We start from the raw sequence: 25,824 nt of genomic DNA, 5'->3' as shown, positions 1-25,824 counted from the left end.
CTGAGAAATAAAATCGCTGCAAGGTTATGATTTTTTTTTAACAGAAAAAAGAAAAAAACAAATAAATAATAGTGTTACGTGAATTAAGGAAGAAATTCAGTTTTGCTGAAACATTTACTTTTTCCCAGAGAAGTATGGAAGAAAAAGCTTCATTTGCTTTTAAGTACCACTTTAAACAAAAAACCCCCAACAAATGGAAAAATACTAAATCCCAATTTAACCAGAGTTTTCAGTATGTTTACTTCTAGTAAAATTTCATCAAGAATCATAAATGTCTGCAGAAGATTTCAGAATTGAATACTTATTAATTTAATTTATTTTTTTAATATCATTTTCCAATCAGCCTGAGTAAGATATTTAATTTGCTTTCAAATGGAAACGTTAATTTGGATGTTCAGAGACATATCTTAAGGACAAATTATTTTTTCCCCCCAATTTGCATTTCTGAACAAACTGGATAGTATAACATTCCGATGGCAAACAGGGAAGGACCTTGTATACAAAAACGGAGAAGTGGTGGATGTTACCTAGCATGTTGTGGTAAAGTGGACTGTCGTGTCCATGGATAGTAAATGCAGTCATGACTAGCGGGACCTCTACACCTGCAGGCAATTACAGAACAAAAGACGTCATTTGCCATTCACAAGGACATGCACATGCATGCACCCTTGTCCACACGTGGAGGATGGAAGACACACAGGGAACGATCACTCAGCAAGTACCTATCCATCAGGCCAATGCAGTCCTCAATATGCGGCCCTATGCACCTGCAGCAAATCCAAATTGAAAATAGGGAGAGAAAGAGAGAAACCTGTTATTTACAGATCCAAGAAGCTGGAATCCCCTCTTTGTGCCACATTCTTAATTACAATTCTCAAGAGAGACCCAAGTCACCACAGAATTATAGCTTGTGGGAAAAACAAGCTTGCAATGGGAACAGTAATAGCAACAGCACTCAAGGTTGGACATATCTTGGCTCAAACAACACTTAAAGCAGGTTTCACCGGCATACGTAGGTGTCCTGACAATAGAGCTGCTTTTTCTGGATGTTGTCTGAATCATCAAACCAGTGATTACTGCACAAAAGCTGTTAATTTGTAAGATGAGACCTTCAAGAGCACAATGCAAAATTTTTTTCTTTCTGTAATTGATGCAATTGTTCATTCTGTTCTAAGCTCCTAGCTAGGGCAACTGCGAAATATTTTTGAAGCTGACTACACTTTTATCAGGGAAGCTCAAGGATGAACTCCCATCAACAAAACCCAGAAAAATACTGTCAGCTGATTCAGGCATTTTATTCTGCTTTCCTTAGATGCTGCCAAAAGTACTCCACCTGCAAAATCAACAGGTGGTCAACAAAGGCAACAGAAATGCAGGGAATCACTTTATGCAGCACCACTAAAGCACAACCATGGGGAAAGTCTTTTTGCAAAACATGAATATGCATGGATTTTTCTTGCCCACATGAAGAGCACTGAAGTGGTGTCCTAGGCCCACTGCATTCAAATAGCAAGTCACATTTACACAGCAGCCACGATTCTCGGAGACAGATATGCAAAGCTAAACTTTTAGGGGTTAAAACAACCTGGCACCCTTTAGTGCTGAATGCCCAACTCGTCCCTCTGTAGCCATGTGGAGCATCTTGCTCTCAGGATTTTAAGGAAACCAAACCATTTATTAAAACTCTTTAACAAGACCTCAGAGCCATTTTATTAAAGGCTCTTTGGCTGTATACAGGAGCAAGTGATCTGACACATCAGTAGACTGAAACTCACTTATGTTGAAGCATCTGAAATTTAAGGTATGATTCCGAACTCTTTTTAAAGTCTCCTGCTTTCAGTTTGGCTTTGATAGAGGGATATGCATGTAAAAAAATTTGAAAGAGTTCAAATATGCTCCCATGAGATCTTCTTTCCACTTCACCATTGCTTGCCACTCATCAACTTTTGCTGCATTTAAATTAGCTATCACTCTGCCATTATAAAATAAATTCAGTGAATTAAATTTCCCCTTACCTGCCCATCAAAGAGAGAAGAATGATAGCGAACCTTACCAGTTGTTTGCTTACTTGAATTTTCATTTTTGCATAAAAACTGACATGCAAACGCAAATTGTAAGGATTTCCTCAATAATGGTTTCCTTCAGAAAATGTGCAGACATAAAAAGGATTCATTAAATACCCAGGTGGCTAGATAACGCATAAACAGAAAGGATAGATTTAAACACAGTTCAAAAACTTGGAGAGAAATCTTGACAGGTATTTTTTAAATCCCAGCTGTCCCGGGCTTCAAGACTTCAGAATTCAGGACTGTTTGAATTCTAACCACTCTTAAACATATCTAATGTTTCTTCCATTCATGGAATTCTCAGCAATTTGCAGAAAACCAGTTCAGTAATGAAGGAGGCTGAAAAAAAGTTGTTCAGATCTTCCATTTGCTAGCATGTCATGAGAAGCTGAGCTCAGACTCTTGCTATAAATAAAAAGGCGGCCCTCTTCAAATTAGAGGTCTGAGAACATTACTAGTTCAGACAACTGGCAGACTAACATAAAGAGCCTATTGTCTTGAAGTCATTTCACATCTATACATTTATTCTCTTAGACGTCTGGAGAACAGGACTTGAATCCAAGAAGAGAGCGCTGTTTAGACCTCACCCACTCTGAGTTGAAATACTATCGATTTTTATTTAAACCTGTAATCTTCTTCCGTGGATTCCCCAGCCCCAAACTGAAAACTCTGTCCAGGTGCAATTTCCATTGCTCCTAGTTGAGCAGCTTCCTACTCTCTGACTGGCTGTTGTGATTACATGTGGGAAAATACAATACTGTGTGAGTAATGGCAATATTTATTAACAAGTTATTTTGCGCCACCAAGTCATCAATTATTTTTCCTCTGAAAGTAACCTCCTTGGTTTCAGGCTTTTTGACACATAAAAGTACAAGAATGACACAATTATACATCACACTGGTATTCCATTCACCCCCAGTGTTCTTTCTGCTTGGAGTCTGAACGATATTTTCATTTCCAAGTTTGCTCTGTAAAATGAACTTGTTAAGTGAGACATGCCAATTTATTAATGATATATTCAGTACTTTGCAACAGTCCAATACAGTTTATACAGAAAATCACATTTGGAGCTCATCCTAGCTTTACAGATAATCATCCTCTGAAACAAAATGACAAATTAAAACAGTTTTGAAAGTTCGAGTAACAACTGCTTTTTCCTGAAACAATGCTGTTTCCCCTTTGTCACAAATACTGCCTTTCATCAGTTTTCCTTAAGCTTGAATGGTGGGGTCTTAAGTGTTCACAGATGTGGAGTAGCAAAGCCATTTTTAGTCAGATGAATTCTCAAAAGTCTTTGTTGTTGGAAAGAAAACAAAACTGATTATACAATGGCATAAATGGATTAACTCTGGACAGGAGAAAACCTTAGTTCTGGCAATCACCTGGTCACCCAGCTATTGCCATGGATAAAGACAGACAACTCAAAATCAGGGGGTTACGTAGCTAACACAAAGTGCATACTGATGTGATAGTAAGGAAGTTGAACTGAGTGAGGCAGGAGGTAGGAAGAAATTTTGCATCATCAGAATAGTAAGTTTCTTATTCAGAGTTTGTTGCCATTGAATTTGATTATTGTTTCATCTGGAATACATAATACCTTCCTAAAAATACACCTAAGCTTTAGAGGCAAGACAGTACATTTGCCTTAAAATCCTTTCTGGATCACATATGTGTTGATAAGGCTCCCCTCACTTCTCTGGTCTTGGCTTAGAAGGAAAATAATGTTCTGGAGAACAGTAATACACTTCCTTCAACAAGCTGTGTGAGAAAATGCATTTCTATAATGAGGGGAGGTGTACAGTGAGATCTCCCACTTGTGTCTTGCCCAGCAAGGAAGCAGAATGTCAAATGCTATTATAGAATTAGTATTTTATTTTTGTGAAAGTGTTACATTTTGGCTAGCTCTGCAAGAAGAGGTGCCAAATGCTCTCTGACTCTCTCAAACTAAATGGGATAGCTGTCCCCTGTGCCTCAGATCTGCTCCAAACTGTCTTCAAATAGCTGATACATCATGGAGATGTAAGGCCAAAAGCACAGTTCTCGTATCCAAGGAAGTCACTCCTTGATAGTTCCCTCAGTCAATATAAGATCATTAACAGGGCTGGATAATTACACACCTATTAACAGAAGCAGTCATTGTACTTGAATAAGGGAGGAGAATGGTGTTATCAAAATCTCATGCTCTAGGGTGTAAAGCAGTCGCCTGCAAATGCCATGATGAAATTCTGGCAAAACGCTCACAGGAAATGCAGAGGTGGGACAGGTATCTTCCTTGGTGACAACAACAGGTGGCAATGACTAGAAACAACGTATGAGAACTAACAATCCATTTTAGCAAGGAGCCTGATTCAAAGTGAACAGCACTGCTGGCAGCACTGCTCTGCAGCAGCTCAACACTTTTTGATGAGTATCCAAGCTGCAGTGCAAGGGCATCAGTTTTATTCCAGCAATTGATCTGACAGAGAGGAGAACAGACATGCTAGATGAAGTAAAATTACATTTTCTCTGTAGTATTCAGTCGTGAGCCAAATATCAAGATGTGTTCCCTCCACAACCTATTTCACTGAAGAATCCTGACTGAGGGTAACTTTAATACTAATTTTTAAAAGAAGAATGAAAGTATGAAGCTAGAGAATTCAGAATTGAAGGAGAAAAGGCAAGAGAGTAACTTTTCCCTTCTCTCTGTGGGCATACTGTATGTGGGCATACCCCTGACGACACTGGCAGGAAGATGGACAATTCATAAATGCCAAATAACTTGGCATTCATTAACAGTTTCATTAACATAATGAAACATGTCAGAAAGTCTTTATTAACACTTGAAAAGAACACCCATGCTTTCTCAGACATGGGGGATGGTGGGGTATTGTTTTTATGAGGCGTAACAAAATACCTAAGAATAGACGTGTTAACTTGTTTTTAATAAGAAATTAAGGATTTCTATGAGGAATAGTCTTTGACTTGTGGCAAAGGGATAGCTACTCCTCTGGGAGATAACCATACCTTTGCATATGTAACCTGGGTGAGACTTCTAGCCTTTTTACTAGTGGTAGTTTTTCATTTCTCGGGGGATCGGCATATGATGCTACATGAGCCATTCTTTCACCCAATCAGCTGCAGAAAATAAAAAGGGAAAACTGAAAGTTCAAGGACTAAATGACAACATAACTCAGCACAAAGGAACCCTGTGTCACCAAGGGCTGCTAGTGAATACCAACAAGCTTGGTTACAACTGCCTGATGCCCTTCCTATTTGTTTATGAACTAGAACAGCAGATTTTCATCACAAGGCATAAAAGCCTCTCTCCCTGATCCTATTCTACCCAGGGAGATGAAAACTACTAGCCACTTGCAAAATACTGATGCACATGAAGAAGTGGAAAGGCATGGAAACATTCTGCTCCCTTCCTGGTTTGGAGAAAAACAGTTGTGCCACAAAGACCATTAATAGTTAGATTAGTTAGACCAGCAGAGAAAAAGAGGAGTGAATGGGAAGACCTGTCACACCCTGGTCTTCTGAAAGGCCAGCAAAGCTGGCAAGGTGGACAGTAAATCTGTCATCCATAGCTGGGTTTGTCAGATTCGATCAGAACTGGCACTTCCACCATCTACTAAAGCCAGAACCAGAGCTCCTCAAGTGACCTCATCTTTTCATATTGTTTCTTCTTACACTCTTCTTCCACAGTAGCAGCGTTTTTCTTACTGTGTTAACTGATTTAAAGGGTCTAAGGGGAAGACAAATCTGCAACAGATCCTGGCTGTGTCTTTGCGATCTCACTTTCATTTCCCTAATGTCTCTATTGTAATTAGATTTGCAAAACCAGCAAAAGGTCTCGTTTTGAATGGCAACAGCTGTTGACATCAAGATTACATTGAATAATTTACTGGTTTAATTTTAGCTGCTGAACAATAAGAGCCTCTTGTTGAAGATTATTTCACTGGCTGGAGTTTTCTTTTTTTCCCCTGGCTGCCTCTCTCTGTGTACGCTGGTCATTACCAACTGTCTCATGGAAAAAACATTTATAACTTATGCAGGCCACGCAAAACAATAGTTGTGTATGTGACTACTATTATTTTGTTGCACAGATTCTTAACTCTGGCTCAGATACATGGGCTGTATAGTTCCAAATACAACAAGTGATGTTGGGCAGTTAGACAGGACTTGAAAAACTACTCCTCAGACTCAGACTCCTGTATAAAGTCTGGCTTCAGACAAACTGTTTGCATTAGTCCCCATATATATATTAAAAAAAAAAAAAAAAAAAAAAAAGGAGAGTGAGTGCAATAACACTTTAATGTCACAGTAGTGCTGCTGGCTTAGTTCACCAATACCAAGGAGCAGAGATAAAAACTCTATTAACAAGTAAATACTAGAAGTCATTTTACAGGATTACACTTTACTTTAAATGGTCGTGTTTGCTACAAACCAGTGGTACCTAGTAGGAAAGCAAAGAACATTGCTGTGAAAAGTTGTTCTCGATGGTTTTCAAAAGGGTAAGTTTTCTTCTGATAAGCTGCTGGACATTCATGAGTAGAACCTGAATATCAAAGGTTACATTACTGCTGCACACACTGTGTTTTCAGGAGTGGAACAAGTGCTTTACTAAGCCAAACTGCATGTAAATCATCATGTGCTATAAACAGTAAATAGGATGACTCACTTCACAGAATTTGCACTTACCCTTGGGTGCAGTTTGGATGACACGGATGACACTCACGATCTTCATCAGCGTATTTGAAAATAAAGCTGTTGGCCCCCTGTAAGCCATCAGGACATTTTTCCACACAGTTTGGACCATCCTTAAAATGGAAACACTTTGTGCAGTGGTCAGGACCCTGGGAGCGAGAAAGACAGAAATGTGGTGCATTCAAGTTACTCTGTCTTTTCCTGCTACACCAGAATTGCAGGTCCTAGATTGACAGCACACTGAGCAATAAAAAAATACCATTTATTTCCCAATGAACAGTGAATTAGCTTCAGTCTCGGTTAAGGAGCAGCAGACATGTAAATCCTGTTACTTTTGGCCATAAACTTACTCTGTAGAGCATACAACTAAATTCTAGATTCTAAACAGGTTTTCCTTCAACATTGATCCATACTGAGCCACATTTGCAAAGCAACTGAAATGGCCTTTCAGTAGGATCCCCTACCTCTGCACTCCAGAATTATTTTCCACACTGCATTCTCCCTGTGGTAACTGGTCACAACAATACTGAAGAGCTACAAGTTCTCCATCTTCTTATTATGTGTATAGACTAGATTGTTATGAACCACAAACCAAGGCTCCTGGACAATATAAAAGTAAAATTTTAAAGCTGTGATGATAAGCCAGCATATAACTGAATCTAGTGTCCACGTTGGGCACTTAGCCCTGCTATAAACCCAAATTTCCATCATGCGTTGAATACTTGAAACATTAGCTTCTTACTTTATGACTGTGTTGCAGAAAACAGTATTATGACAAAAATTATGATGCCTTTCCCATTTAGTAGGTAAGTTAAAGTAATAAAGAAATAATTTATGAGTTAAGTTTTCTCAATTATGAAGATCCTAAAGTACAACTCCTCTTTGCCCAGGACGCTTGTGCCTTTCAGTCTTTTGTATACTGCCAAGATTAAAAGAAAGAGAAAATGTCTATCTCACAAAAGAGCACTAATCTTTGAAGACTCACTAGCCATTATAAAGGTAACAGCCACAGTTAACATTCATTTAGGATCCACGAAAAAAAAACCCCTAAACAAACATCCCAACATATTGTTCAAGCTGAGTGATTGAGACAATTTCCCACTTTTTTTCATTTTTTCTTTTTTTTGGGGTGTGGCGGGCAAGGTAGGTAACCAAATTTGTGGTAGAACAGGACAGAAGTGAGTATAAAGAATGCAATGATAAAAAAGGGCACTGAAACCACAACTGCATGCTATCTGTCATATAAAAAAAATCATGCATCTGTACCACTAAGGCATTAAGACAACTGAGGAAAGAAAAGGAAAACTTTTCAAACCACTTCCTTAAGGAGGCTGGTCCAAAGAACTTTATTACCAGTACCAACTTCCCTACATGCAGAATATGCATGTTTTCTATTTTTGTTCACATTAATTTTCAACAGCTGCTTTAAAGTCTACAAGCAGAAAATACCCATGTTTTAGCACCCTTTAACAAGCTAGCACATAATATATCAAATTTTGTTCTTACCGGCCCATAGCACGTGATCATGTTTTCTTCCATCTTTTCACACTGGGGATCACACTCCACGCAGACAGAACCATTTGCAAATTCTCGAAATTCCCTACGAAAGTATTTTCCGGGCAGGTTAGGAGAAAGCAAGTGAGACTGAGACAAAATGGCTGGCTCTTCACCTGGTAGAAATAATTTCAGCTTCGCTGAAGTCAGCAGACTGCCAGCTGAAATCACTTCTGTTAACGACATGATGCTGCTTCAAACCAGCTGAAAACATGGCCTCATCAGCAATGTCATTCACAGACAGGTGAAACAGAAGATATCTTTTTTACCAGTATAAAACTATAGTGGGTTCCCCTCCCCCACCCCCTTTCCTTAAGAAATAAGGACCTCATTAACAGGACAAAGTAACACTTTTCTCTATTTTTATCTATAGAATTGTCACTCATGGCTCAGATTCAGGAAGCCACTTGTTACATTTGAGACACGGCTAACAGGTAGGAAAGGATTAGAAAGAGCATTGAACACAGTGCTGACTTTAGTTAAGTCTCTATAAACACTTGTTTTAAAGCCCGTTCTCCAAAAGGCTCGTCACTCAACAACAATTCTAAACTGAGGTCTAAATCTATAAAATGTCAGACCATGCAATGCAAAAGGTGCAACAAACTTTTCATGTTGCATGAAAATTTTAGTCAGCAGAATACTAGGTAAAGCCTTCTACACAAGTTCAGATCTGGAAATCCTTAAAACCTATCCCACAATATATTTTACCCCCAGATAAGTAGTATCGGCAGTGGAAACAGATATTGGTTGATGTAAAAGGAAAACAACTTACTTGGTGAAGTCCTGAACAGTATAATCAGCAACTTCAGGGAAAAGTGCAAGGGAAATATCTTACCCATCATAGAGGTTACAAGAGTCTATGCAGGTCCTTCCCCTGATGAAGCGCTTGCAGGAGAGACACTGGTCTGGCCCTGGCCCCCAGCAGCCATCACTTGAGCATAATTCATTACACACCATTCCGTCAGCAGCTGCAGATAGAGAGGATACTGTCAGTAATTTACATAGTCCTCTGAAACCCAAAGGAAAACACTTCATTCAGCATTCCACCACACTCAGAAAAGTGAACTGAACGTTCATATTTCCTAGAAACAGAATGGAGGAAAAAGCAGAAGATTGTCGTCATACTACTAACAGAAACATACTGTGTGCTCACAGTTTGAATACTGTGCAAACTTCTGGCCTGTTCCTTTCAGAAAGGATATAGTACAGTGAGAAAAAGGTTTAAGAGTGCTGCAAGGATGACCAAAACTAGAGAAGACCTTCTATACCAGGAATAAACAGGGAAGTAGCCTTAGATATAGATCAGAAAGGACTTGATTAAGGTCTATAAAATCATGAATGACAAGAAGAAGGTAAGTAAGCATGAAACAATTGTTTGTTGCTTCTTCCGAGTCCCTCATGGGCATTCAAAGAGACAGGAACCCTGCCTCAGGAACTGAGATTTTTTTTCGTATAAAGTATAGATCAAGCTGCAGAATTCCCTGACTCATGGCATGGTAAACACTGAAAATTTAAAGGATTTGAAAAATCAATTGCCTAAATCCACAGAAGGGCTATTAAACTGAAATATAAAACACTGTCTCTGAACTGAGGAATCACTGGAATAAAGCTTATGGATGGTGGGGAAAAAGTTGAAGGACAGTCACCATTAAGTCTGATTTTTTAAGTGCTTATTGCAAAAGCACCTGAAGAGTCAAAGAGCTTCTACATTAAACCCCCCCAAACCACACAAAATCAACAATGAACAAAGAGTGATAGGGAAAGGTTGTTGCAAACAGTGTAATTAATTCTGTGTTAATTATCTGTTAATTCTGTGACAGATGGAGAATATGAGAAAAGAGCAAAAGGAAACACATGGTATCTCTCCAACATCTGAAGAAAGTCCAGTTGCAGTTTCAGCCAAACGGTGGCAGGCAAAAGGGTGAATCTCTTAATTTGAATTCACTCTTGCATGATGGAATGTTTTATGCAAATGAATTACATACTAGATTGAGTAGATTAAAACCAGCAAAGATCTGAAATATCAGAGATGGCAAGTATATAAACATTTGTTTGCTTTTTAAACCACTGAAAACAACATGAGAAAAGTGTCAAATAATAAATGAAAAGTAGGTTTGCTGGTAGAATTCTACCACCCCTTTCAATACTGTAGCAATGAAGATGTCCAGTCAGGAACACACACACTGAATACACGTATAAAACAGCAACTGCATATGGCCAGCACACATTTTAAGAGATGCAATAGCAAAATCAACAGAAAAATCTTTCTGCAAAATGCATAAAGCCTTCTGGCAGCTTTATATTAAATAAAAGACAGTAATTCTTTGTGCACGATTTTTCTACACTTCTTTCAGTAAAGCAGCATAGCTGGCTGACTGGGGGGAAAAAAGCTCCCTATTTTCATTTCAGGATACCTGATGTTATGTCTCCACTGTAAAGGATGGAACAGTGCAGTTAGGCACTGCCCATTACAATTCACCTTAACAATTAAAGAGTATACTGAGTTTTATTACCTGAGAAGCACAAAGCCCTTCTAAATCATGAAAGCGTCAGCAGAAATATGCCTTCTGCTCTCCATGGAATGTTTAAAACCTGGTTATTCTGTTCAGATGTCCCACATTTGAACCACTGAGTATCTGTCATAGCAGCCTACTGTACAGGAGAGCACACTGCTTCTTAGTGTGACTCTCTCCTTAACCATTCCTTAATCGCTGCTCTCCATCATACAGCATTGCTTCACATTGGCACCGTGTTGGTCAGACGCTAACTTTCTGATCTATACCGCGCACCTAGCCTATGTCCTCTTCTGTTTCCTGTGAGGCAACTCCCGCACCTCCTGTTGCCTGCTGACAGGCAGGAAGTTCACGTCACGCTGGCAGAGCACTCTCCTTTGAGATACACTGCCTGTCCTGTCACTGTCACTCTGCCTTCTGACCACTGAATTTATTAGAAAGTGCTTATTAGGAAAATAAAATGCAACAATTGTATCCATGCTTTCTCTCTGCTAGCCCATGTAGTGAGTAGGCAAGAGGAGTGAAGCTTCTTCCATATTTCTTTTCTTCTCGTCATATGACATTTTGCATTACCGAGATTGAAAATGGCAGACTCATCTACTTGTTTGGTTTTAGTCCTGGAACATTTTCTTAATTCAGTGCCAGAAAATGGACATTTCAGCTTTACACCTTTACAAGCAGCATGGGTACCAGTCAAAGATTTCACATCCCCCAGCCTGTGCAGGCAAACTGATTCAAGAACAAGAGATTCACCCACATGCTTCCTACTTGCACAGCGCTGTTGCTGACCTTGCACGGCTCTGCTGTACAAGTAGTTCAGCAAGTAGATGGCACTACCTTACTCAACACAATATCACAAATAGCCTCAGACATGAAAAGTCTGCACACTCATGTCTTATCAAGTCTGGAATACTTGAATACACATATATATTTTTTCTATATCACATATACTTTCTTAAAGACAACACCAAAAAGTGTTCAGAAGTATCTTTTTGATGCTTCTTTTGCTTCATACCTCAAATCAGGTACAGCCAAAGAGAAAACAATTACATTGAGAAGTAATTCCGGGTGGTCATTTTGTTTTCATTAAAGTGTAATAATAATAATTATCACTGATTCCAGCACAGCAAGAGAAACCTGAGCTATTTAGCACGCTACTTCATAAAGATGTCTTATTCTTTCCCTGAGTCCTGCCTGTAAATGAGGAGTCATTCTACTGCAGTCAAAGGAACCACACCACACAAAACCAGTAAAAGCAGAGACAAAAATTTCAGCTTTTCATTAGCATAGTGATATTTCATTAGCATACAGATTTTCATTAGCATAGTGAAAAAAATAAATAAAGTTTTTATTACAACTACCAGATGTCAGTAGTTCCACTACATTGCCACTGACTGAATTTCATAGAAATCAAAGGAACTTAACAAAAGTTTTGCATTAGGAAATGCTACATGAGTAGTACAGCGTTTCCTTTTTCACCTACTTTTAGGCATTTTGTGTGTATCAGCCTAATGCTGGCTTTGTGCAGCACAGTTCAGCAGGAGCACTGACTTGGTCTTAAAGGCCAGTTTTGGCCTCTTTCATGTTTGCTGCCTACAAGAGCACCCAGAAAAAGCCCCAGGTCACACAGCTGGTCATTTCAGAGAAACCTAAACTATGCCTTAGGATTCAGAGCGCACTTGAGGACTCCCTCAGAGCAGGCTCCAGCACTTCACACCTGGTCTGCCATCTCCCTTGATCTCATCCAGTGTGACTGATTGGACAAATACAGGAGTCCTACCTCACAATGCCTGCCACAGGGATACCTGGGTTTAACAGACAGCTTCAGGTTTAAACTGTATCAGCAAAGAAAAGAAAGAAGGAAAAAACCCAAACACAGAAAGCATCACAGTTCTGATTATCAAACTTTTTTTTATATGAATACTTTTATTTTCTAGTCAATGACTCACTAAGCACTTGTCACACAACAAAAAAACAACACTGCTTTGGAGATCCCTTTGTTCTCATTATCTATCTTAAGAATATTAGTAATTCTTCCGATTTTTTTTAAACGCTGTCATCATTGAAAGGCAGTTTCCTATTTGCTTTCTCACCTTTTTTTATAACTTGAAATTGTGCTTTTATTACTTGTGATTTCCTTTCTTTTTGCTGTTTATTTACACACACACACGCTGTTTCAGTTGCACTGAAATATCCTTTCAAATAGCAAGTGACACTATTACAAGATAGCTCAGAAAATGTACTGAGTAACCTTATGAAATAGAAAGACAGCTTTTCAGTAAAGAAAATCATGATTACCCCATTGAAATCTAGCCAACAGAGTGTCTGTATTCTATGACAAAAACAATAGGAAAAAAAAAATCATTATTTCCTTCTACTTATTTTGAAGTTATAGAAATATTTTCATAAATGAAACTTGGCAAGAAAGGAGTGGGTTTTTTTTTCAAAGCTTATAAAAATCCATTACACTTTTCTTTCTTCCTCTCCTTTAATTATAGGGATGGCTAAAGAAATGTTTCAAATTTAGACACATTATTTGGCATTTTCATGAGCTGAGAATGTTCTGAAGCTCCAGCATATCACACGCCCATATGCGGCAGGAAAGAACAATAATGCATTTGACAGGAACTCACTTTCACTGGGAGTTTTAGAATAAGTGTTCATGCTTTACTAATGGGGTCACACAGGTTAGAAGCAGAAAGGTTCAATGTTTTTCCCAAATCTAGATAGCTAATTTTCTTGTGTTCTATCTAAAAAAAGAAAAATTACTGTTATTTGGCTATACACTTATGGGCCTGATCCAAAGCTCTGTGAACTCAATAGAAAAGCTCCTGCAGACTTCAATTAGCTTTGCATCATGCCTGATAATGAATGTAATCATTTTTTCAGGTTGTTAATTGGTGGCTAAATTGACATAATTCAGAACAATCACATTTATAGCAACCTTTGCCTACAAAGGTTTCAGTGTACACTGCAGGTGTCACTAAAGCTGAAAGGGATTATTTAAATAACTTTGTATAAAAGAACATTTTTTCTGCTTTTATTTTGTGTGCACTCATATTTAACATGAATCACCTCTGACTGTTCCATAAAAAAAACCCATGCTGGGAAAAAAAGGCAGATTCTTCACTTCAGCATGGAGCAACAGTAAAATCTAACTACCAGAGCACATTCTCTACCAATAACTTTATAGTCATTCATTCTGCATTAACAGTCATCATAACTAAGTAAGTTTTATGCATGAAACAGTGTTTAACATTTATAGTAGCATACAATTAGAAGTCTACATTAGATAAGAGCTTCATGCACTGCATCTTAGATAATCGCTCTCCAATTAATTTCCACTCAGCTTATCAGTTTGAAGACGCCCATTTGCCATCTGAACTCTTAAACAGTCTTGGGGGACACTAGCAGGCTGTGCCAAAGGTGTAATGGCTGTTGAAGGCTCAGCTTGTCCCTTGCCCTCAAGTCTTCTCCTGTAACCTGCCCCCCAAGCCTGGGTGTCTTTTAGGGTCTGCATAGTTCAGAAGTCTCTTGCTGATGATCACATAATGCCACCTTTTCCATGGTACTCAGCCTCAAAGGTGCCACTTTCTTCTATGTTCCCTGTGCACACAAGCTTAGTCACTAACACTTCTATCCCTGAATGTTTGTAGGGAAGGCGGAGAAGAGAGAGATCTCATTCCTTCCAGGTACCCACCCATCTCTGGTCCTGCATAGGAGAATATTAGCAAGACAACACAAAGCAACAGAGCATTGTGGGGTTTATGGATTTTTTTAAAATTCAAAAAACACACACATGTTTTGCTGCTGTATTTTCAACATTCTACGAGCAAGTGAAGTCTGCCCTACACTTCTAACCAGCATTTGGAAAAGCCATCTCAGAGGTGGTGAAATATTTCATGACCATTTTAACATTGTTAACAAGTGGCACAAACAGCAAGATGAAATAATTGAGACCCCACCTGGAGTACTGCATTCAGCTCTGTGGCCCCCAACATAAGATGGACATAGACCTGTTGGAGAAGATGCTCAGAGGGCTGGAGCACCTCTCCTATGAAGGCAGGCTGAGAGAGTTGGGGTTGTTCAGCCTAGAGAAGAAAAGGCTACAGGTAGACCTCATCACAGCCTTCCAGTACCTAAAGGGAGCCTACAAGAAAGCTGGAGAGGGACTTTTTACAAGGGCATGTAGAGAAAGGACAAGGGGGGGTGATTTTAAGCTGAAAGAAGGTAGATTTAGATTAGATATTAAGAAGAAATTCTTTAGTGTGAGGGACCAAAACTGGTTGTCCAGATGCCCCATCCCTGGCAGTGTTCAAGGCCAGGCTGGATGGGGCTTCGAGCAACCTGGTCACGTGGAAGGTGTCCCTGCCCATGGCAGGGAGGTTTGAACTAGATGATCTTTAAGGTCCCTTCCAACCCAAACTATTCTATGATTTTATGATCAAGGGTATAAAGTATTTTCTGTGTGCTGGATAATTCTGTAGCATTTTCCACTGGCTGAACTCTGTTGCCTTTATCTTCTTAATTGAGAAAAAATATTCAGAGTTCTGACAAACTCTATAATGTCAGTGTTATCTCAAAGATGAAGCATTAATATAGAGAGAACTTTTCCACAAATATTTTACTCCCTCAACAATTTCTCAATATTTGCTCTCTGACTTCTACAGTCAGCTGAACATAGCATTAAATGGTATGGAAAATATATCATTGTGATATATCACAAAATTAAATTAAATATGATGCTGACTAGAAGATCTTATAAGCTCTTACATGAGTTTTAAGAAAAGCTACACGTTGATAGTAAGTGTTTGCTGTAACTTGCTTTAAGGCATCAACATCACTAGGTAGTGAGGAAAACAAAAACAGGCTGATAATGACTCAAAATATGCAAAGAAACAATAATAAACACACCTGAGAATGGCTGTAATAATGAACATGGTTTAGACTGGTTTCTTCACTGGAAACACGTGAAAAAAATCTTTAACAGATATTTTCACACCCTGCTAGCTATCATGCAAGCAAATAGACTGGATTTCTACCACAGAGGATGGCTTTTGATCCTGCAAACACATACTTATACATTTCCCTTCCACACTCTCGTTACATCTTACTTGTCACTCAGAGAGGCATGGGCATATACCCAAGCATCTGAAGGATCAGGGCCTAGAATAGGCAAAACAACAGAAAGGCAGAAATGGAAACTCTAGAGACTTGCCCCCAGATCCCAAACATGCAGGCAGTGGAAGGTTCAGAGAAAACTCTCCTAAACCTCAGTCTGCTGGCCTATCCTGGAAATCACAGATGTTTCAGAGGACGCTAGAGAAATGCATCTGGCTCTAAGGAACAGTTCTGCCCTACTCCAAGTAATTGTGAAGAACTTAGTTAAGCACCTAACCTGCAGCAGAACCCATTTAACCCCACAGAGATGCAACTGACAGGCAGAGTTGAAGCAGCAGGATAGCTCTTCTCATCTAATGCTGACTCTCAAAAGGCCACAAAACATTAATTCATTCACACAGACGCGCATAGAGAGAGAAAAACACTGTTCCCTATTAGCATTCAGGAAATCAGCTAAGCCACTGCCTTCTGATTGGAGTAACTTGGCCCCTAGGCTACATTCATTATATACAGTCCATTTAATGAACATAGGTTACAGCCTATTTCTAAAACTAGTCCCTTAGTACTGTAGCTTACATTGTGGCTTCTTAAAATGAAATGAATGAGCTCTGTTTTCCTTGTGAAGATTCCCTTGGTGTTGTTTCATAAGGTATCTTTAGGAGTATTTTTCTTCCTGGAAAATAGTGAGTGTCTATTATAACAAATCCTCAATAAGCTACAAGTCAAATAAAGTTTACATTTTCCCTTTGTGTGCAAACGTCATGACAACACATACAGTGCAAGAGGATGATGCGACACGACATCCAAGTTTCCATTTGCCGTGGAAGCCCATGTTTCAGAAGCTGCGTCTGCTTCAAAGGAGCTCTTTGAAAGGGAACTTAGCGATCACAGGAAAGAGCAAAGAGTTATTTGATAAAGGAGTCCTGACAATTAACATCGGAATATCTTCCAAACTACTGTGTTCAGCTATGTCCACAAGCTCTCAAAACCAGTGAAACAAATGGGATGCTATTCCATGAAGGGAAAAGCACCTTACCAATTCCACCTCCGAGTGGTTTTCCATTGTCTTCTAACATACTGTAAGTTACAGATAGCTTGAAGCAAAGAGGAAGCATTACTGTGTGAGATCTGAGGCCTATGTTCAACCTTATTACTACTTACTTTATTTTTACAATAAATCTCTAGGAATGGAAGAGAGCTGGTTGTTCTTTCATTAAATGATGCATCATTATCCAATAGCTACGGCAAATCTGCTGTTAGAAAACATGGAAAAGCACAAAGAGCAAGATTTTTCTCCCATAGTCAGCAGTTTTTCATACGGTAGAGAGAAAACCTATGCTCTCTGGAAGGTTCACAGGTTCATGTATCTCCCAGCAAGATGGGACCACTAGGATCTTGGAATACAACCCTATTGACTCTTGCATGGTCATCAAGACTTTGTGCATCTTCAGACAAATTCTGTTCTGTCAGCCCAGAAATTCCTTATGTGAAATCTCAAAGGGCTAATTCTTCCTGTCAACACGTAGACAATATACTTGCTACTGACTGCTAGCACAGATCTAGGCTCCTCCTCACCACTTGATCCTATTAAACACAAACCCCATTGCAGGGGAAAACAATGAGCAATCCACCATTCCTGGATTCTCTTTCTTGGCAACACCTCTATTTGCCAAATAATATACCATTTTTCATGGTTGGCTCTCTGTATGGGGGCAGAAAAAACAGACTGCATACCTGAACTACAAGCCATCTATAAATGCTCTAGCAGGCAAGACTGAAGGCACTAGTTACTCATGGGAAGTCAGGAGCTTTCCTCCAAGTTTCAAAGGAGCCGATGGCGCCAGAAAATGCATGCTTTTCCCTTGTAAGGCTGATCTTATTCAACGTTCAAATAATATTCACCCTCAGAAGAAGTTGAAACAAAGAAAAAGCCTTGAAATGGAAAAAATGAAAAATAAGAGAACAAAAGCCTTTAAGATGATGATACAAAGCTCCTGGTTGTTTAACAACTGGAAGTAATTCAGAACAAGATAAAGTGTGCTGAAAACAGAGATCATCCTTTGTCCTGCAACAGGTTAACTCATTTTGTTATTCAGGAGTATTCTTAGAGTCAGTATTGATGCTTCGCTCCCACATGACATTATCATCATGTGTTCAATCATCTCTGGATGACAAAGAGAGGTATGGTACTCTCACAGACAACCACCTGGATTCATTTACTCATGCCTTTGTCACCTCTTGGCTGGATTACAGCACTAGAAACATCACAACATGAAGCTGTTCAATGTACAGGACACCTTCGCGTGCTTCCTCATCACAGAAGTAGCAGCAGACACTGCATTTCTCCTCCACCTTCTGTACCGCCTTCCCACAAAATGTTCTACCAAATCTAAGGGTCTAACCCACAGTTTCACAGTCTATGCCAAGAACACCTTCTGCAAACATACACAAAACCTTCTATCAAGAAAAGTTCTGTTCGACACATCCTTCTGTCTCATATAACAGAAAGTTTATATTGAAGGATTAAGTACGGTACAGTTTCAAAGTGGTCAGTGGTCTGCTGGAGATTAAGAAACAACCCTTTACCCCTACATCCTCAGGCATGATCACAATTAAACTACATCAACAGCAAGAGGCATTTCTTTAACCTTCACTTTTTTTAAACTTGTATGTAGAGAAATAGCTAAATAAAGATGATAATAAAAAGACCCCCCCAAAAATATAATCACACAGAGACCTAGCAAACAAGACTTTCAGCTTCATGTAGCTCTTACATGGCAGAAAAGATTAGAATAATAAATGAGAAGCAGTGATAAGCGATAAGCAGGGATAAGTTGTGTTTCACCTAACACTGGAAGGTAGTGATGAGCACAGGCACAAAGTCTCTCAAACCATAACAGAATAGTACACTTCTAAGGGAGGAGAGAAAAAAAGAGGAGGAAAAAAACCCCTAAACTAAAGGAATAAGTTAGAAGTAGGACCACAGCCTGAGAAAAACAGAAGCAAATGTTTCTGGCTGGTCATAAGCACAAACCCCAGAAATATCACTTAAACATACAGCAATTTAATGCATCTCCTCCTTTGCTAGCAGTCTAACAGATGCTTAAAATGAACTGTATTGCTGCTACAATATGACTGCATTAATGCAATTTGCTGCCTGATTTCTGCATAACCAAATTGTTACATCTGCTACGTAGCATTCACTGCTTTTCAGTACTATCATCTCAGTCCAGGTACGGCACATAAGCTTTTCTGAAAGACAATTAGGACAACTTAAAAGTAATCTCCATTATCAGATAGGTTAAATACAGAAAGGAGGAACTCAGTCATCAAAAGCAGTCCCAAAAGTGACCCTTCTGGGTTAAGACAGGGCCACATTGGTGAAGCAGGGTAGGGGAAGCAAAAGATACTAATCTCACTCCATAAGGAAAGGGAAGTAGTTTTCAAATCTGTAAAATCAGCGCCTTTCATGAATGTTACATTCACTCCATGTTTATAGCCTTCAGAATTCCTATTTGTGAAACTGGATCTCCAACCTGGAAAGCTCGCATCACGGTAAGGAAGCTGTCCCCTCTCTTCTCCTTTGCTTTTGTTCATACCTTAAAACATTTCATTTGCCTATAAATCTGCTTAGAGGCAGACTGGGCCAAAGCTTTAGATTCTGTAAATTATCACAGCTCCACTGATGTCCATGGAGCTCTCAGAGACACCAGTGAAGTTTCTGCCCTGCTCACCGCACTGCATCCTGTCAGTAGTTGTATCATTTTCACCTGAAGTGAGCCAATCCCAGACAAGAAGATCTGCACTGAGCAGCAGTACTTACTGCAGTTCTCTGCCTTTTTATTTCGATGAATCACTGTTTTTTGACTGGGTGTGCTGAAGAGGCTAGTCCAGTTGACAGTGTGGTAGTAGCACAAATTGCTGTTGTCTGTTATGTAGATGTTGCCAGCACTGATTTGCTTCAAGGACTGAAACTGCAGAGAGGTAATGCCTTGTTGCTTTAGGATGAGTAAGGAAAGGCCACTGTGATGAAAACAAAAGTCAGAGAGAACAGTGATTAGCTTCGAAGGCAGAACCTATTGGAGCTGGTTGAGAATGTCCCACTAGAATTAGTTCCTAATGTCAAGATGGTCTTTCTAACAATACTGAAATTTGGTAGGAAAACTTTTATGTTAGGGTGACACAAATATTTTATGAGTCAACATCCAGTTCTTTTGCTAAGAAAATTATGAGTCCTGTAAGAATTGTGGTACCACAAGCTGTGATGCTCACAGCACTAGGCCAAGTGGGCTGGCAGAACTCCTCAACTAGTTCCATTTCATGAATTAACATATTTTTTCATATAAAGTGCTGTTGAGAAACTGAATAAAATCCAGATTTTTTTTTGACAGAATTAACATTATGAGAGTTTATATGCTAAGGACAAACTGACAGAGTCATGTAAAATGTATTAACATCTTCTGTCAGGCATCAAATTAATATCATTTTAGTAATACAGGAAGAAATTGTTATTTTCAAGGAAATTTTTCCATCCCATTTTCTACATTTCATTTTTATTTTGTTATAATATGTGGTTATCGCCTTTCTTCATCAAAGGAATGGTAAATTATTGTCTGTGTAACACAGAAATGACTGCACATATTTTATGACTGCAGATTAGTGAAGAAAATATCCAGTTTCTGGGCATCCTTTAAGTTATTGTATTTTAATGATTATAATTGTTTTCCAGCTGTTACAAATAAAAATTGCTGCTTCAAAATAGAATGTTGGGCTGTGATTCAATCTCAAGGTTTCTCTGCTATTCATAGTCTGCTTGGGTTGCTACTTAAGATGCAGCAGAACCCCATGAGTGATGTATGGTATTTACACAACAGGAAACCAGGGGTTGTTGTATATATTGTTCAGGTACCTTCTTGTGCTTCCCCCATTATTTCTCACTGCATTTTCTTCTGTTCAAACCAATTATTCCATATGAGCTGTCATATGGAAATCTCTCTAGTGAAAATGGCACTACAAAGCTAACGTACACCCCAATTGCAAGGTATCTCTCCCATATAGTTATCTTTTATTGCTTCTTAAGACCACATTGTTCTTTGGGCACATCAGCCTGCACTTCCAAACACAACCATATACACTTCCTGAAAATGGGCCTAGGTTCTATTACTGCTACATTTTAAGTTATGTTTCGCATTCACAAGGTATTTTAAACCATGGAATGTACCTTCCAGACAATGAGTTAATAGCTACAGTAATGAACCAAGACATCCTTTTTTTTTTCAATCATTATGTTCAAAAGGTATTACCCATTATAAACAACTGATTAGCAAAGGTAGCGTTAATGAGTACCTTGTTAACACAGAAAAAATGTATCAATTTATGATGCCCTTCCCAAAGGATGTTGCATTCTGTGCTACTGAACAAAGAATCATTGAATTCTAATAAAAAATTATTCCATCAACAGAGGAAGTACCTTACCTATAGAGAGCTCTTCCACCGATAGTAACCAAGTTAGAAAACACCCTGAAATCTGTCATATTCTCAGGCCACGACTGTATGTTCAAATACCCTGAAGGAGAAAAAGGCAAGCACATGAATGTCAATGACTTCAGCCATAAAGACTGCTTTATCACATACGTGAGTTAGGACAGTGTTAGACTATAAACGAAAGACAGTGCTTGTTTGAGAAAAAGAAATAAATAGGTAATGAATGCTGCAGACTAATGCCTTTGAATTTATCAGTCTGCTCAACACTGTCTTCCCCAAGAAAGCAAAGGAGGAATTGTCACAGCAGCATTACATCCACTTTCAAGCCATAGTAGAGGGTGAACGTAAACACAGGCTGGAATCCTGCAAGGCCTCCTAGCCTCTTCTGAACAGCAGCAGCAGAAAAAAGTGAAGATTTGTCTGAATTAAGAACATTCTGTTTTAAAATGTGCTAAAGAAATAGGACAGAAATTGAGGGACCCATCATGATTCATTAAAAGATGACAAGACCTTCCTAGAACAATGAACTTGCATTTGTTTCTGAGTGTGTGTGAGAACTGTTCATCACCAGAGAGCATTCTCTGCGTAAGTATGTCAGACTACTTATTTTGTGTTACACACACCTCTACAAGAGTGCAGTTCCCTATGATTTTGATTCAGTACTGGACTGAAATGCTGTACAACTTTAAACATAGGGGTAATTCCACTTAAGTAGTAGAGCTCAGACTGTCAATTAGTGTGCTTAAGAATGGCAAATTACAGACACTCAGATGCCAGCTTATTTTTGACATTAGTTAGGGAGATCATTTTTAATCCCACTGGTTTGGTAAAACACAAAACTTTTGAGAGGTGAAGCACATGTGAGAGAACTAATTTTAAATGCCAAACACTTGGTGAGATCCACCCAGCTACAATCATCCTGTAGTGTCCAAAGATTTTTTTGTGTGTGCATGAATTATTTTTTTTTGCACTTACCTATCTATACATAATCAGCAATCAACTGAGAACTCAGAGCTGTACTATCTTCCTCCTTGCTCCCCCCGTGGTTAAACAACAAGAAGATACAAGAAAACAAAGTACAGAGTTCTAGCTATATGATCCCAATGAAAAGTCACAAAGGGGAAAGACTACCACGCCACATATTACACATTTGTCTTTAAATTACAGAAGCTAATTTGCAGCAGCATCTTCTGTCAGACCAAGAGAAGTAGCTGCAAAACCAGATTGGCTTGTCTGGTTTTTTCCAAGGTGTCTTTCAAATGCATTCAGTTGAAGACAAGGGTTTCGCACATTTCAGCACCATTTTCCTCACCACTTTGCCAGCATGGGACCAAGACCCATTGCCCACCTAACAATAAAGTCTTGGTCTTCTGATTCTTGTGTACCCCAAACATAATGCACATTTTGTATTCATGAGCAAAGGACAACACAGTTGTGAATATCAACAGATACTAAAGTTGTTGTGTATTAATTTTTTTAAAAAATTACAGTGTGATGAGTGTAAAGAAAAAAGCACCTCGTGTTCTTTAGAAAACCCAACAAATTACAACCATAAATGCAAAGTGAGAAGTTCAGGTTATAGGAAATCAGAAGTGTGTTACCTGTTATCTCTCTCACTGTTTGGAAGATGTTTAATTTCTCTGGATTGATTGCAGCAATTGTGTGATACGGGTCTCTGAAAGATTAAAAGCACAAAATTTGATGCTTTAAGTAAAAAAAGATCAGGTTCTCAAAGCCATACCATGTAGAATGCATATTTCAGGAGGTCAACACCTTGCTTTTAGGCAATATATGTGCCAGATTTCTTCAGACTGTTTCTAACTTCTTCAGATTGTTGTTCCTGCAGAACCTGTGCTAACTTCTCCCAAGTCATCTTGAAGGAAAATAATGGCGCTTAGTAGCTTTAAGGTTCAAATCATTAATGTTTTAGCAAATATTTATGCTCATGGAAAATTAAGGCCTTCTAAACAACCATGAGTGACCTCCCTAAAGGAAAGATGAATTTTCAGTATTTTTTCAAGGAATACTAGCTCAAATAGTACAGTTGTGGTACTGTACTACCAGGACTAACAAACCCGCTATTGAAACAAGTGACAAGGTATAAGCAAAATAAAACCAAGAACATGCCAGCAATTCCTGACATGTGGCATTAAAAGGTACACTTTTTAGAAGGTGTTGGACAGGGGAACATCAAAAAGCACAGATCCTTGCCAAGCAAATTTGTCACCCGAGTAATGAAATACTCTCACCAAATGCAATTTCAAAGTTAAATATGCTACAGTGTAAACAAATGAAGCTGGCCTTGATGTTGAGAGTGCCATCATTTAGTGATTACCTGCCCCCCCCCCCTTAATTTTAAAGGAGTAAAGACTTTCTAGCTACTTAAGAAGCCAACTAGAAGCCTAATCCAAACAAAAATCCTTTAAAAATCCTTCTGTAAATGCTGTATTATGGTATTTTTGTGCATTTTCAGACGGTAGAAAACACCCTCAGTAAATTTGGAGCATGCATTTCCATCTCTCCTCCTTCTGCTTTTCAAGGGACATAATTCTTGGAATTGGAACAGAGAGATAATCAACTAGGCTGTCTGGGGACAGGCCTCACAAGTCTATGAGGTAACAGACTGATGGGGTCACTTCTAACCATCCTGGAGGTGACCCCAGGTTAGCAGCAACACAATGAGATCTTGAATCTTAACATGAAGCCCAGTGGACCACAGAAGTATCCTATACACTAAATTTTAACAATATGGTGCTCTCAGCAAACTAGATAACAAGTTTTGACTACACAAGAGAAACACAGCACTTTGTTTTTAAAATGCATTATTACTAAAAAAGAAAAGACCCTTGCATGTAATAAACATGAGGTTGCTGAATTTCACTTCCAAATGATAAGTTAAAGTAGTCTTTAAAGATACAAATATAATTGCCCATTAATTTATTCAGGGTTCACAATAAGGTAACCAAGGGTAAAGAAATAAAAATAAAATGGAGGACAATTAAACATTTAAACCCCTTAAACAGCCAAATGCGTGATAAGTTTTATCAATATATAGAACTGTAGAACAATGCAGTCATCTTCTACCCTTCTTACTAGCAGAGCCAGGATTTTTCAGTAGAACAAGCACAGCTGAATTTTACAGCTCCAAGAATGAGAGTTTCAGTTCATTGTGAAACTGGAGATGGACAGCTAAAGGGAAGATAAAAAGCGGTGAGCACTGAGGGCTTCTTGTTCCTGCTGCAAGTCACAGGGGTGTGGTAAGGAAGGAGGTAGCATTTGCTGCTAGCTGGGGCTGTCCATCCTTTAAACTACAGCTCTCCTTGGTATATCCCACCCCTTCACACGCAGTGACACTAGCAGAAGGCAGCCTGGATTTTTAGCACCCTGTGGTGGTTTGACCCTGGCTAAACGAAGGTGCCCATCAAAACTGTCCTATCACACCCCACCTCAACTGGAGAGGGGAGAGAAAATATAACAAAAGGCTCGTGGGTTGAGATAAAGACAGGGAGGTCACTCAGCAATTACCATCATGGGTCAAACAAACTTGACTTGAGGAAAATTTATTTAATTTATTAGTAATCAAATCAGAAAAAAACCACCTTCCTCCCACCCCTTCCTTCTTTGCAAGCTTAACTTAATTCCTGATTTCTCTACCTCCTTCCCCTGAGTGGCGCAGGGGAATAGGGGTTACGGTCAGTTCATCACTTGCTGTTTCTGCTGCTCCTTCTTGCTGCCCCAGTGCAGGATCCCTCCCATGGGGGACAGTTCTCTGTGAACTTCTCCAACGTGAGTCCTTCCCACGGGCTGCAGCTCTTCATTAACTGCTCCAGCGAGGGTCCCTGCTGCAGGGCGCAGTCCCTCAGGAACAGTCTGCTCCAGCCTGGGTCCCACACGGGGTCACAAGTCCTGCCAGCAAACCTGCTCCAGCCTGGGCTTCCCTTGGGTCACAGCCTCCTTCAGGCATCCCCCTGCTCCTGTGTGGGCTCCTCCCCAGGCTGCAGGTGGGGATCTGCTCCACCGCGGACCTCCCTGGGCTGCAGGGGCACAGCCAGCCTCACCGTGGGCTTCACCAGGGGCTGCAGGAGAATCTCTGCTCCGGCACCTGGGGCACCTCCTGACCCTCCTTCTGCACTGACCTGGGGGCTGCAGAGTTATTGCTCTCACATAGTCTCACTCCTCTCTTCTGCTGGCGCAGGTACATTTTTCTTTTCCCCTTCTTAATATGCTATCACAGCGGTGCTACCACCGTTGCTGATGGGCTCAGCTTTGGCCTGCAGCGGGTCTGTCTTGGAGCTGGCTGGCTTTGGCTCCACTGGACACGGGGGAAGCTTCTGGCATTTTCTCACAGAAGCCACCCCTGTAGCCCCCCCCCCCCCCGCCCCCCCAGTTACCAAGACCTT

General features: G+C 39.6%; 1 protein-coding gene across 3 annotated transcripts in view; it reads right to left on the bottom strand.

Annotated features, from left to right (window-relative positions):
* Positions 1 to 25,824, bottom strand: part of ERBB4 (erb-b2 receptor tyrosine kinase 4) — a 638,535-nt gene that overhangs the window by 152,258 nt on the left and 460,453 nt on the right. For 2 of the 3 annotated variants that reach the window (XM_055719360.1, XM_055719361.1), the window contains exons 10-16: positions 23,026 to 23,099; positions 21,416 to 21,506; positions 19,764 to 19,963; positions 9,142 to 9,274; positions 8,259 to 8,352; positions 6,747 to 6,901; positions 528 to 602 (exon numbers count right to left, since the gene is read on the bottom strand). In XM_055719360.1, the coding sequence (XP_055575335.1) occupies positions 528 to 602; positions 6,747 to 6,901; positions 8,259 to 8,352; positions 9,142 to 9,274; positions 19,764 to 19,963; positions 21,416 to 21,506; positions 23,026 to 23,099 (822 nt within the window). Of the gene's footprint in view, positions 1 to 527; positions 603 to 722; positions 768 to 6,746; positions 6,902 to 8,258; positions 8,353 to 9,141; positions 9,275 to 19,763; positions 19,964 to 21,415; positions 21,507 to 23,025; positions 23,100 to 25,824 lie in introns of all 3 variants that reach the window. The other variant, XM_055719363.1, reaches the window with a different exon arrangement.

The sequence above is a fragment of the Falco cherrug genome, chromosome 8, assembly GCF_023634085.1.
Source record: "Falco cherrug isolate bFalChe1 chromosome 8, bFalChe1.pri, whole genome shotgun sequence".
Taxonomy (NCBI): domain Eukaryota; kingdom Metazoa; phylum Chordata; class Aves; order Falconiformes; family Falconidae; genus Falco; species Falco cherrug.
Note: the sequence above shows the minus strand (reverse complement) of the source record. Positions and strands in the feature narration are given on the sequence as shown.